Below are 14,200 nucleotides of genomic sequence, written 5' to 3'. Positions count from 1 at the left end.
TGGGAAGAGGAAGCCTACAAAGAAATGGAAGTTTTTACGGGCCCTGGAAACCAACTACAAAGAATAATCTTTTTTTCTGATAATTTGTTTACAATATGTACTTATAAGCCCAAGATAATAGAATTAGTAGTAGCACTGGCATCCCCTTTGAAATCTCTGGTAATTATTTCTGTATCAACAGGAAAAACTGACTAATGATAACAGGAAGGATGATAAATTGACAAAATATTTTCAATAAAAATTAAGAAGTCTGACTAGCTATTCAGAAAAACAAAACAAACCACCCCACATCTCCTATCTGAGGCTTTATTAGAAACTTCAGCTTGAGAATGATGCCTTATATCTTGGCAGTGGAAAACATGACCCATACCCCTCAGCACCCAGCCTCCACCCCACAGAGGATGCAAGTATTTTTATCCATTTCTCTACAGTAGCAATTGAGAAGCAAAGCCTTATTTTCATAATTTAAATGACCAAAAATGATTATGGCAAGTACTTCAATAACATCTCTGATCAAAAAAGCCAATTACGCCTGCTTGGGACAAGTAGCTCATCCCTTTAATTAAAAAGGAGCACAAACTTGACATGACCACAGAAAGGTAAAGCTTCATTGTTTACCAAATATTTTTCCAGGACACAATCATAGATGTTTGAGAGCCAGAAAATATCAATACATCACAGGTTAATTGTATCCAAATATGAAAAATGCAAAGAGAGATCAGTAAAGACATTCCAGGAGCATAAAATCCATTCCCCTTTTGCTACAGCTCTGGAGATTTCAATTTGAGATAAGAACTGGAAACTGTCAGAATAGAAACAAAGCAGGAAATACTGTCCTGTGGAGCAATGCAAAAAAATATGGAAAAATATATATATTTGCCTCTGTGGCAAATGGAGAGCAGCTTAAAAGATTGACAGCAAACTGAAGCAGCTCATCCAGAGATCTGCTACAGAAAGAATGAACAGATGGTAAGCAGAGAAGCAAGTTTCTGTAAGTTTTCTTCACTGAGGTTTCAATAGGTTTAGGCATTCCTGGTACTGGAGATAGAAAGTAAAAATGCAAGACTTGTTTAAAGTACATGGCCAAAAATATTCCTGAATCATCCCCAAAAGACAAGAATAATGTGTTGACCTACCAACTAGATAGATGCCTTTGAGAAAGGGCTTAAATCAGCAGTGTGAATTTTGAGCATTTGAAGCACTTGTTCAATGTGTCTTGATCAACAAGAAAAAAATTGCTCAACCTTTAAGAACCAACTGGAAAGAATCAAGCATCCTTCCTTGCAACTGGAGCTTAAAAATATTGTGTAGAAGGCAATATTAAAGCTTCAGGCACATTGGTTTCATGCAAGAAATCTCCAGGCACAACTTACAATGACATTTCTCAGCATGACACCCTCATGCATTTCAAGAGTCTAGAAGATGATTCATATTTAATGTATTTATGGTACCACACCAGGCAAAATCCTCCTTTTCCTGTCCCCTGAACAAAGACACTTGTGATTCCAATAGCAAGCACAGAGAACAGTTTCGAGCAGTATCCTAGATCCTTTCCCTCCCTTCTGCTTTCCAGAACAATAACAGAATTAGAAGCTTGAGATAGCAGCTCAGGTTGTGAACATCGCAGCTCAAAATCCTAGAGTTCTGTTAAATGATACTTGCCTGTTTGATATTCAGAGAGTGGGTAATACCTTTTGTCTGGATGAATGAGATGCACATTTATTAACAAATTAATTAAAATCCAATCAGCAACATTCCATTTTAATACTCATAAAACTGGTCTGTAAATCACAAAACAAATTTCCAAACGGAAGAACTAGAAGTCTGCCCCTGCAAGGTCATCACTGCTAAAAACAGCCCATCCTGCTCCTCCAAAAAAAAAAAACAAAAAAAAAAAAAACACCCAACAAAAAAAAAAAAACCACACACACAAAACACACACACACAAAACACACACAACAAACAAACAACAGAGAAGTTAACTGCAGCAATATCTATTTCTCACCTATAATGTGATTTATGTGAAACAAAACCCCACAGCAAAGTAACTGACAGAAAAACCTCAAGTAAGTTGAATTTCAGCCAGATACTACCTTACTCTGTGTTTTGGGAAAGAACAAACTGTGTTAACTATTACCATAGTAAAAAGCTCTCACCACTGTGGCTCATTCCCTGTAACATAATCCTCTCATTATTGAGAGTAATATCTGCAATTGACTTCTACCTACAGTGTTGCTAGCAGCATCTCAAATCAGCCCTTCCTTCAAAAAACAAGAGTAAATGAGATCACCTGCAATGCTAAGGAGACTGAACTATCATTTCCCAAATAAAGCAAGTAAGAGCTGACACAAAAATTTTAAGTAAATAATAATAAAAAAAACAAATAAAAATAAGAAGAGATACACACAAAACAAAGATTTCAAATACAGGCACACTAAGTTGCAAAAGTCATCTCCCCCTCACCCTCTCATCTGTACAGTGTCAGATCCTCAAAAATGTGCCTATAGTCTGCTACAGACTTGATATATGCAAATGATTAGTCAATCTTGGTCTTTTAAATTATAAATGTAAAATCTGAATCTGTTTTCCTGTACAAGCATATAGACATGCACAAAGCCCAGGCTGATTTTCCTCTTGTTTTCCTGCTAAGAAATCAGAGCCCAGCCCAGCCAGACTTCTCATTATTACATGAGGCAGGGTGCCAGGGCTTGGAAATATGGTAGCAACTATTAAAACACTGTAACAATCCTGAAACAATTAAAGAAAACAGTAAAATGCAATACGCCCTTTTATCTGGAAATATGGCGCAGCTACAGAAAGAATGAAGCCAAAACACTTGTGTCCTATTCTCTTGAGAAAACAGAGAGATTTGGGTGCGGAACACACAGCTAACCTCAATGAAAAAGAAAACACTCCTGGGATTCTGGAAGTCAACTGAGAACACTGGGGAAGGCTCCTGCTCCAAGGCAGCTGTGTGCTGAGAGTACCAGCATCAGTTTAGAAGTGCTGAGTTCAAGATGGCTTATAGGAGGAATCCAAATTGGCCACTAACACAGCAGGAATTTGTGGGAGGGGGGACTATGACTATAAAACAATCCACTGAGGTCTACCTCTCCTTGTACCCCAACCTACGACTTTTGTACACACCGATGTTCCTTCCTTTGTTCCTAAGAGTTTGTCCCCAGCTTTAAAGAGAAAGAAAGTCTGGCCTCAGACTTACCAGAAGGACCTGTCCACCCTTGAGTTATATCTTACATATTATCTATCTCTATATATATCTTACCTCCCAACACCAGAGGGAGGAGCAGGGACTGTTCAGCTTTCTGTTCTGTCCCTATAGTTTTGGAGCAAAGTATATGGACCTGTTTTGGTAAACATTTATCCAAGATGCATGTGTTTTCTTTCAAGGATGGGGGGGGAACAAAAAAAAAAAAAAACCACACCAAAAAAACACCACAAAAAACACACACACAAAACCAAAGACGGCCTGCCTCCCCCCCATCCCAACATGTTACACTGAAATTATCTCATAGCATTCACCAGCTGAGTCTACCTCAACACCTATGAAGTTCAGCACCCACTCCCTGATAATAGCCCCAGCTACTTTGGGCTGGGGCTTGCCTCTCCTTACACGTCTTCAGCACAACTCACTACTGAATGACCTTGGTCACCAGTTATGTGTTTACAGAAGACCAGGATTTCAACTGGTTTTGGTCTCACTGTAGTGAACAGTGACATAAGCAATGAAAACAAAACTAGTCTTGGATCTGTTTGGGTGGTTTTGTCTGGCTGGTTAATTTTCTTTAAACACAATTTTTAACAACTGTAGTTGCTTTTGCTTAATACTTCCGATTTATACAGCACCCAGGAACTTAACCATCTTGTTACAACACCTATGGAAGGTCTCCAAAGCCACAGGTCAGTGAACAATTCAAACTGCACAAGCTGACAGCCATTGAGAGAAGCTACCCTCCACCTTTTCTGCCTGCTCCTCTTCCCTGTATCACTCCTCTCCCTGTGCCATCAAAAGCAGTTGTGCAGACCTGCAGTGAACCCACTCAGGACAACTCTAACCTGGAGCAGGTCCTTGATGCAGTGCACACATGAAAAGCTCTTCTTTGGGCAGTGGTATCACCTTAAAAGTCTTTGTGAAACTACACAACTCTGAAATGTGTTCTTAATTGAATGAGTAGGTCTCCCTTCTGTGTTAACAAAAAAATCTCAACACTGTTTAAGTTTTGCATTCAAGAAAATTGTGCTGCAGTTTAACCCAAACACAGCAAATGCATTCTTAGGTTTTTTTAAAAGGAACTGAACTGGCTGTTAGCAGACACTAAATACCTGGAGGTAACAGACATTTAGTTCCATTCAAGTTTAAGTCTTTTCTGTTACATTCAGAATCAATTAGCAGTTCATGTCTATCTGTGGACTTAGAGTGTAACAGGGTTTGTGGGATTGTTTTTTGTTGTTCACTTGTTTTTACAATACATGTTTCTACAGGATTTGGTTGCTGCTGTGTCTTTGAACCAAACCGATCATTAAGCATCTTGATTTTAGAAATACATGCCCAAATTATTTTTCTATCGTTTATTAAAAATAACGAATCCTTTCAATATAATAAACCCATCAAATTCTTTCAATGACCGAAGTTCCGCTGTGCACAGTTAAATCCACAGGTTCTCTCAGAAGAGGTCTGGCAAAACATGAATGGTGAGCAGTGCTGTAAAGTTTTTCTGACAAGTCTACAATCTCTTCAGTTTCTGATCAGGATTCCTGTACCATGCAAACCTGGGAAACATTCTTGCGCAAACATTTAATGCATATGAACTCATAGAAAAAAAGAATAATGCAGCTGAATCCTCACCTTAAATATACACATTTTTCTCAAGCAATAATTTAAGGCCAATTAGGAAAGCAGAACATGACCTTGCAAGAAATATGGGGATCCAATTACACAAAAAATTCCTTATTCAATGAAGATGCATCTATCATGAGCATAATGATTTTTTCCTCATTGCACAGATATTTACTAATGTATACAAGTTACTGACAAGAACTCCATATGCAAACCAGCACTAAGGCTAACTTCACAGAAGAGAGCTTTGTCCTTAAATCCTAATTTTTTTTATGTTTAATAAAGAACAATGACAGCATCTTTAGATTGAAATCTAAAACATGACTGGGAGTAAGATAAAGAGGAAGATACAAAGGTCATGCCTCATTTTTATATGCTGTCAATTAGAAAAAATAACTAATTTAAACTTAACAGTTTATAAAAGTGCCATCCTGACATATATTCTGTTCTCATGTATTTGAGAATTTTGTAATATGTGTGAATGGAGTTTAAATACTAAGCTTCCTCAGGCCTCTTAAAGGAAAACATGACCTTTCTTCCTCCTTACAGTCTGGCAAAAGCTTCACAGCCCAAAATATAATCTCCCATTCCATTTTTTATCCTAGCTAGGATTTGCTGGTTTACAGTCAGTTGGCATTCTCCCTTAGTTCCAAGCAGGTATTTATTACCTCTTAAGACAGAGAGCATTCTAGGAGTTAACAGGCCTGTGCTGCATAATAACAAAACAGCAAAACAAGTAACTTATTTCTTATGAAGACATATATACACACATGAAATACAGCAACCATTAACATAGAATACCTGATAATTTAGATCACCCAGTTTAATTTATATTACCTAAATTCTCCTAGAATGAACTCTGTTACTTCTCCACAAGCTCTTTTTTACAATCTAAACTTTGCCAGCACTGTTCATGTTGGCCAGAACATTGCCAACCTTAACAAAGCAACTGAGCAAATGAGAATGCTTACCAGCAGCAACTACAGCTGGAGGTGGCGAACTTGCCTCGCCACCACTTGTTTGGCTCATGGATGCTACAGATGTTTCTCTGGAAGGTGGTAACTGCAGCTCCTTTGGGAGAAGGTCATAGACAGATTCTGTTGAACAAAAAAGGATTTAATCAAGAATTTATTCATGTTCTGCAAGAGAAAAGAAATAACATTTTTGCTTAAGATATGAACTATAAACCAGCCTTTTCAGAACCTTTTGAAAAGGTCACATTAAGCACTTGGAGATCTTAACATCATAGAATAAAGTTATTTCAGAAAACAAACCAACCACAAAAACGTTAAGATACACATTCTCCAGACTGAAACAAAAGGACACAAACTTGTTCAAAAATATAATTCAGGAACTTCGACAGAAAAGGTCCTCATTTAGAATGAAGAGGTTGACAGCATGTACAACAAATCACATGGGAATCAAAGACAAACCCATTCTCAGAGTTCGAGCTGAGCAACTAGCTTCCAAAGAGAGATTAATTTAGTACCATCATCTGCAGAACACCCTGTACTCTTCCCATGTAATAAGTGCCAATTCTTGTTAAGATCCTTCACTTTATCTGCATTTTCACTTTATCTCCATTTATCTGCAACGTTTCTTTTTGCCTCAATCTCCCTGTAAACTCACGCGGATGCTCCAGAGAAAGCCGTTTCCACTAACGGAATGGCTAGCACCAGTCCAGTTTACACAGAAAGCCCCATGATACAGCTCTGGCAGATCCCGTACAGTAGTAGAACCTCTATGATTTTTTTTTTTTTTTTTGTGCTTTCTGTTGTGAAATTATCTCGGGATCACTCATTGATACAAACAGCTCCACTCGGGCATAAGCACATAGCTATGTATGTCTTTTCCAGCGGATATGCCAAAGATGCCCTGTTTCAAACCCCCAATCTAGAAATGTAAATAACCTCAAACATCAAATCATAAGATGGTTTGGGCTGGAAGGGACCTTAAAGATCATCTAGTTCCAACCCCCTTGCTATGGGCAGGGACAGCCATAAATCAAGAGCTATAAACTGAATATAGCTATAAACAGCTATAGATGAACAGCTATAAACTGAATCAACCATTTCACACCACAAAACTTTATTAAATTCCTTTCTAGGTGTTATTTAGGTGCCGAGACATATGTGGGGAAAAAAAAAAAAAAAAAAAAAAAAAAAAAAAATCAATGTGCACTTTATACTATGTGCACTATATATACTTCTGCCAGCAAACCACAAGTGCTAATTCATGGGAAAGATGCAATAGGTATTCACTCCTAGCGCAGCAGAAATAAGCAGAGCACTGAAAGATCAACTGTTACTGTGAGAGAAAGCGTTTTCATATATTGGGGATGGGGCTTTGCAATATTAGGGCTGGGGCTAAGTTACTAAGGGAACGAAATAAAGGGTTTGAAATACCATGACTCAAACAGACACACTCTGTGGTTAAAAAGAATACTATCTTTGTACAACCTATGAAACAAAGCCGGTGCAAACTGGTTCTGTAGTTAAACAGTAAGTTGGGGTACCACATGTCTGCCAGACAGTTATGAAATCGAACCATAAAAGGAGATAAATAAGAGGAAGGGGTGTACAAAATCGAGTAAGGGGAGATGTAACCAGAGGCGGGACAGTTGGCATGTAGATTATACACATCAGATAGGCTGTAAACCTTGGAGTACCCAACCAATGGGGAAACAAGGGAGAGAACCTGCAGATGGGATAGGAAATATAAATCAAAGTTCTGCTTTTGCTGGGTGTGCCTACTTGCTAGGACACCCGTTTTTGCAAAAACGCTAATAAATAACTGCTTCACTGCTGTGTCTAACCAAGGCCTGCCTGAACCTAGAAACCATTTCTCACAGTTACCTACTCTGCTTTACTCTTCTTTGAGTAAAGAAATTAAAAATCTACCAGTTAAGTTCTGGCTGGACCATCCACTGAAGAAGAGGAGAGAGGTTGTGCATCATCTGGCTTGCAAAAAGGAGCACAGCTGATCTAATAGCATTTAAGAGTCTCTGCAGTTGTATTTGCAGCTTTAACAACAGGGAAGAAAGTGGAAGGTCCAGAAACGGGAAGCCAAGAAGCCCAGTTACTACTTCAAACAGTCACTGCTAGGCAGTTTCTGCACTGTAAGGACAGTACAATTTATCAACAGGTATCATTGTAAATTCAAATCTGGTTTAATACATGGAATCATTAGAGTGGGAACCCTATTACCATACTTTCTGACTGCTATTGGGGGTTTTCAGTCTCAGTCTTCTTTCTTTCATAAGCTGCGAAGCCAGTCCTGACATATGAAGCCCAGGGAAGTTATATGAAAGAATGAAACATGTGTTTGCACCTTGCTAAAAACAAGCCAGTCTAACTCACACTCCCAAGCCATCTCACATTCTACAGCCCCTGAAGCACAGCCAGTACTGCATATTTGCAGATGTTATTTGACGTGCTGGATTCTGAGAAAGCTGTGAACTACAAAATCCCAAGCAGTTTCAGAGAAAATGTTTACTTACTTCTATATTGAATGGCTCCTGTAAGCTTGGCCGCTAGCTATCAATACACCAAAAAATGCTCCAAATAAAATGTAGTGTTTGGAAACCATAAGACGTATGTGGTTCTATTTTCTGCTGAACTGCAAGTTTTCTTCAAGATGAGTATCTTAATTCAAAAGACTGAAGAATGAAAGGTTCAGATTTTGTCCCAGTAACAAAAAGCACAAATACCAGTCAAAGAAAAATACAGTTAGGATGTGAGAGGGTACTTCCCTACTTGACATCCCTGCGCCTTGAAGTATTATTGCCCCTGCAGCCAACAGTTCATACAACAGTTCCAGACAGCAATCCCTTGTAAATAAGCACCAGCCTTTATTCTTGGTGGCACCGGTGCTACTACCTACAGGAGGTTAGCAAAATCCAAACTTGCTTCTGTTGAAGAACCAGGCAGATGTTCAGTGCTGGAGCAGCTGCTCTGCTGTAATTACTACCCAAGGTATCTGTCACAACCTCTCGTATGGAAAATTATGCCCAGTCAGGTCTGTTGACAAAGAGCGATCTTAGCTCAAAGCGCACCCTGCAACAAATTTTTCCTGATAAGCCATCTAAGAAACTCACACACCTCGCTGTAGGGATAAGACAATGGGGAATGGCTTTAAACTGACAGAGGGGAGCTGAGATGAGATCTTAGGAAGAAGTTCTAGCCTGTGAGGGTGGCGAGGCCCTGGCACAGGGTGCCCAGAGAAGCTGTGGCTGCCCCATCCCTGGCAGTGTTCAAGGCCAGGTTGGACAGGGCTTGGAGCAACCTGGTCTAGTGGAAGGTGTCCCTACCTGTGGTAGGGGTTGGAACTAGATGAGCTTTAAAGGTCCCTTCCAATCCAAGCCAGATTATGATTCTACAAACACATGGATGAAGTTTAAGATCAAATCCAAACTTTAAGGGAAAAAAAAACCAAAACCCAAACACACTCCTAACTTTTCATTAGAACAGATATAGCTTCATAGTCTAAAACACACACTAAAGATTAGGAACTGGATTACTAGGAACTACCACTTCAACACTTTTCTGAGGAATCTGAAATTGTTTGGATACCTTTAAGAAAGCTTGCTGCAATAAACCTGCTCTGCACAAACCAAATTTCAAATGAAACTCTTGTGTTTTCACCTAAACACAGGCCAATGTTTATATATGCTGCACTATAAATAGCATTAAAGCAAATACTGACAAATTCCAGAAAGATTAGAGTTATTGCAAGGAAGCTAATTCTTCCCCAGGGGATATAGTTTCCCTCCACACCGGATACTGTATTTAAATAGCTAAAGCTCCTATTGATCAGCTCACCTCCATGTTTTACACACGTGTGTACACACATGAACAATGAGTATATGAAATTATCTGCTATAATTTTATGGTTATTCATGTGAAAAACACCCACAAAAAAAGGCATATGTAAATGCAACATCACATTTGAAGGCAAAAGTAAAAATTCAGCATCATTACATATTTCTACCCAATTAACAAGAAAAAAATACGTAGACAGAATTCCTGGTTTTAGCAGCCACTGTGTTGAATCAATGAGTCAAATTTCAGCCACTGACAGCACAAAGTGCCCTGTAACTTATTGCTCATTTCAAATCCTCTTGATATATATATTAGTTGACCTCAAGTTTCTGGGTTTTGTTTTTTGGTGGGGGTTTGTTGGGGTTTTTTTTTTTTGTGTGGTTTTTTTTTTGTTTTTGTTTTTGGTTTTTTTTTTCTTTTTTTTTTTTTTTTGTTTTTTGGTTTTTTGCTAGAAGTAGCTCAATTTATACCCAACATCTCCCCTAAACACCTTTCCCCTCCCCCCCCCATACAGGAAGACAGGAACATGTGTTTCAGGATCACTGTTGTTATGAAATATAAACAAGATCAACACACAAACAAAATAACAATATACTAATGATCAGCTGAGTCACACACACTCATTTCCACATAGAAACCTTCACCCGCATTTAGACACTCTTTACAATAAATTTCCAAATCTCATACCTTCCCTCAAAATACCTCAACTAAACTAACTAGATGAGCCCAGGCTTCACAAATTCTACTACTGAAATCAAGGACACATAGGGAGAGACAGATTTACAACAAGTATTTTGTCAAATTTCTTCAAGTGCCCTTTATACAATTATCCTATCCTTATAATCTCTTATCTGAGATCAGATGTTTCTAACTTGGATCTTCATGCCAGTTATCCTGACAGTTCAGAAAATTGCATTTCATGAAGCTATACTGAGCAGAACAGCACCAAACCATTAGGTTGATAGCCAACAATGCCAAACTTTCAATCTGGGGAACATGAGATGTTGACAGGGTACTGCTTGGAACTGCACAAAACATTCAGAATTGAAATATTAATGAAAAATAATCAAGTAATATGATACTAAACTTGCTTGTTATTGTAGCACATCAAACATAGTGGACCCAAGACAAATAATGAACATCCCAGCACACCTGGCTATCAGCAGGAATGGATCCAGCATCCCATCTTAGCTGAAAGGTACTCACTGCCAATCTTCCCAAAGAGCTGCAAGAGCAGCAACAAACCCTGAAGATAAACAAAAGAATATACAACACTGCTAGAAGGGATGCTCACCTAGCATAAACTGCTACACGCAACTGAAATCGGGTCATTTTAAATTGAAAGAACTGAACAAAAACTATCTGTGCAAGGGCTGGACACATCACCATCAGCCTGCACAAAAATATAACGTTGGGTCAACATGTATCTGGATCAGTCCCAGCAGCTGGTGACAGAAGCTCTGCCTTTGAGGAGGAGAGGCCTTGGAAAGATTTAGGCAAAATAACTCACAGAAGGTAGGGAAGAGTGGGTGAAGCTGATCTGACAGTATTACAGTGAAAGTGCAAAATGCTGGTGGTTCACACTGGAAAGCTGAAATTTGTAAGTGCTCCTTCACTTGCTATTTTACTCTCTTCACCTCAGCGTTTTTAGATTCCTATATTATCCTGGGTTCAGCTGTAGCAGGAATTTTTCTCCTTCCTTTCTTCTTTCAATTCTCCTCCCCATCCCTCCAGGAGAAGGGGGAGGAAGAAGGGGGGGAGGGAGCAAGCAGCTGCATGGTTCTGAGTTACCGGCTGGCCTTAAACCACAACAGTCCTTTGTGGCGCCCAACGTGGGGCACGAAGGGTTGAGATAATGACAGACCTGACCAGAGTGTGTCTAACTGTATTTGTGATAAGCATTCAGTGTTTCTGATTAACAGTCACTCGTCACAATGTTTATTTATTTGCTCTCGGAGTTGCTGTGCTTGGTCTCAGAGTTACAGCATGTCGTACCTTACTTGCAGCCAGTATTTGCTGTTTTAGTGTTTATTGGCTTTGGGGCCTGGGCTAAGGTTCTCGTTTCATTGTACTTTATGATAATGGCTTGTGATACAATAGAATTATTGATCATGAAACTGATCTGGTGTGTTCTCAGTATGGCCATCACATCTGTACTTTGGGAGGCATGTAATGGGAATTGTCAACAATTAGACCTCTACACCACTTGCCCCCTCCCCCCGAAGGGTCAACCTATGAAGGAGACAGTGCCTCACACCCTCTGCTCCCCACCAGGCTATTTACAGCAGCATTTGAGAAATCTAAAGGTTTTGAAAATCCTTTGAGTACCCTTGAAACCATCCTGCTGCTTTTCTTGGGAACCAGCATGTTGCTGAATATGCTGCTTGTGGTTTACCTATGGCCATACCACCCTGAGAGTGCCCGATCTTGTCTGATCTCAAAAGTTAAGCAGGGTCAGGCTCGGGTCTTCTCTAAGGTTAAACAACTATCCAAGAATATCACCAAGAGACCTTCCCCAAGGCTGGACAGTCATGAGTGGCAGGGTGTGTGGAACAGTATGGGCAAGTACCTAAGCCAGTTGGCCACTCCAGTTCTTTAGAACTTAACCAGTAAACAAGTGCAAAATCCAGAAAACCTAGTAAAACACTTAAATGACGTGGGCTGCCGTCCTGGCAATACCAGAGAGGGACAACTCACTGCAACATGCTGGGGCTTGGCCTACACCTACAGAGCGTCTCCAGAAAAAAATGTCTCTGGATCTGATGGCAAAGCAACAGACAATACAGCTACTCAACCTCAACAACAGACACTGCAGGCGCTCCAACCCTAGTGGCAGACAATGCAGCTAAACCAACCACAGTGACAGACGCTGCAGCTAAACCAAAGGACCAATCCGTGCCAATAGCGGTTGCCCCTGTAAGCAAAGGGAAAAGCAAATGAGAGACATAAAGAGCAACCTCTGCAGTGAAGGAAAATGAAGACCCAATGCACGTAGTACAGGGAACAGCATCTGAACAAGAGTTATTAATACAAGAAACAGAGGAAGAGGAAGAAGTGACTTCTCAATCCTGGACCTTGACCGAGCTGCAAAATATGTGAAAAGATTTCAGCCGTCTTCCAGGGGAGCACATTGTCACCCGGTTGCTCCAATGCTGGGACAATGGGGCCGACAGTCAAAAACTAGAAGGTAGGGAAGTCAAGCAGCTGGGATCACTTGCTTGGGAAGGGGGAATTGACAAAGTGATTGCAAAAGGAAAACGAGCCCTCAGCCTTTGGAGGCGGCTCTTGGAAGCTGTGAAGGAAAGGTTTCCCTACAAAGATGATGTTATGAGTTCCTCAGGCAAGTGGACCATGACAGAGAGAAGCATCCAGTCCCTGAGGAAATCAGCCATTCTAGATATGATCTATCATAGGCCAAATGAAAGGAATGCACCCAGAGATCTAGATGAAGTTGAATGTACACGACCCATGTGGCAGAAACTTACACAGACTACACCATCATCATATGCCCACTTATTGGCATCAATGACCTGGAGTGAGGCACCATCACCAACACTGGATAAAGCCAGTCAGCAACTCTGGGAGACTGAAGACAATCTCACCCCTTCCATCATTTCAGCTGTGCAAAAACTCCTGACCCAGGAGTTCAAACAAGTGAGAGACGATCCACCCAGCTCCCCACGAGTACCGACCGGCGTCTCAGCTATCAACAAAAGGCACCCAATTGCCCAAAACACAAAATATAGGAGGTACACTCCACGGGCCACCCTATGGTTTTACCTGCGATTTCCCGAAGAAGACATGAGAAAGTGGGATAGAAAACCTACCTCTGGACGAACAAATATGTGAATTGGAGAACAACAGTCAAGGACGATCCTCCCATGAAAGTTGCTGGTCCAGTCTCTGGTGAGCAGCTTCCCAGATGGAGTGGAAGAGCTGATTTTCCTTCAACTCCTGTGATAAGGAATTCTAATTCCTTTCTACAAGACATAAGTGGAGAATGTTATGATCACTATTAGAGGGGCCCTGCCTCCAGCCAGGTGGAGGAGAGGGATAATCGGGTTTACTGGACTGTGTGGATCAGATGGCCTGGCACATGAGTCCCATAGAAGTATAAGGCTCTAGTAGATACCGGTGCACAGTGTACCCAGTTGCCATCAAGGTATCAAGGGGTGGAACCCACTTATACTTCTGGAGTGACAGGAGGATCCCAAGAGTTGACTGTACTGAAGGCTGAAATCAGCCTGACTGGGAAGGAGTGACAAAAGACTCTCAGGAGAGGGTACTTCAAAGACCCAAAAGGGTATAGATGGGCTTTTGGTATCGCTGCCTTGGAGATGGAGGAAATGAAGCAGCTGTCCACCTTGCCTGGTCTCTCAGAGGATCCTTCTGTTGTGGGGTTGCTGAAGGTCGAAGAACAACAAGTGCCAATCGCAACCACAACAGTGCACCGGCGGCAATATCGCACCAACCGAGACTCCCTGATTCCCATCCATAAGCTGATCCGTAGACTGGAGAGCCAAGG

General features: G+C 40.6%; 1 protein-coding gene across 8 annotated transcripts in view; it reads right to left on the bottom strand.

Annotated features, from left to right (window-relative positions):
- The window catches only part of NFAT5 (nuclear factor of activated T cells 5), a 72,852-nt gene that overhangs the window by 49,906 nt on the left and 8,746 nt on the right, over positions 1-14,200 (bottom strand). For 6 of the 8 annotated variants that reach the window (XR_003994879.1, XR_003994880.1, XR_003994882.1 and 3 more), the window contains exon 2: positions 5,827-5,952. Coding sequence is in view for 2 of the 8 variants with exons in the window: in XM_030510953.1 (XP_030366813.1) it covers positions 5,827-5,952 (126 nt within the window). In the remaining 6 variants the exon portion in view is untranslated. Of the gene's footprint in view, positions 1-5,826; positions 5,953-14,200 lie in introns of those variants that run through there. The other 2 variants (XM_030510955.1, XM_030510957.1) reach the window with 2 other exon arrangements.

Source organism: Strigops habroptila, chromosome W (assembly GCF_004027225.2).
Source record: "Strigops habroptila isolate Jane chromosome W, bStrHab1.2.pri, whole genome shotgun sequence".
Lineage (NCBI taxonomy): Eukaryota > Metazoa > Chordata > Aves > Psittaciformes > Psittacidae > Strigops > Strigops habroptila.
This window is presented reverse-complemented; position numbering and strand designations above follow the sequence as displayed.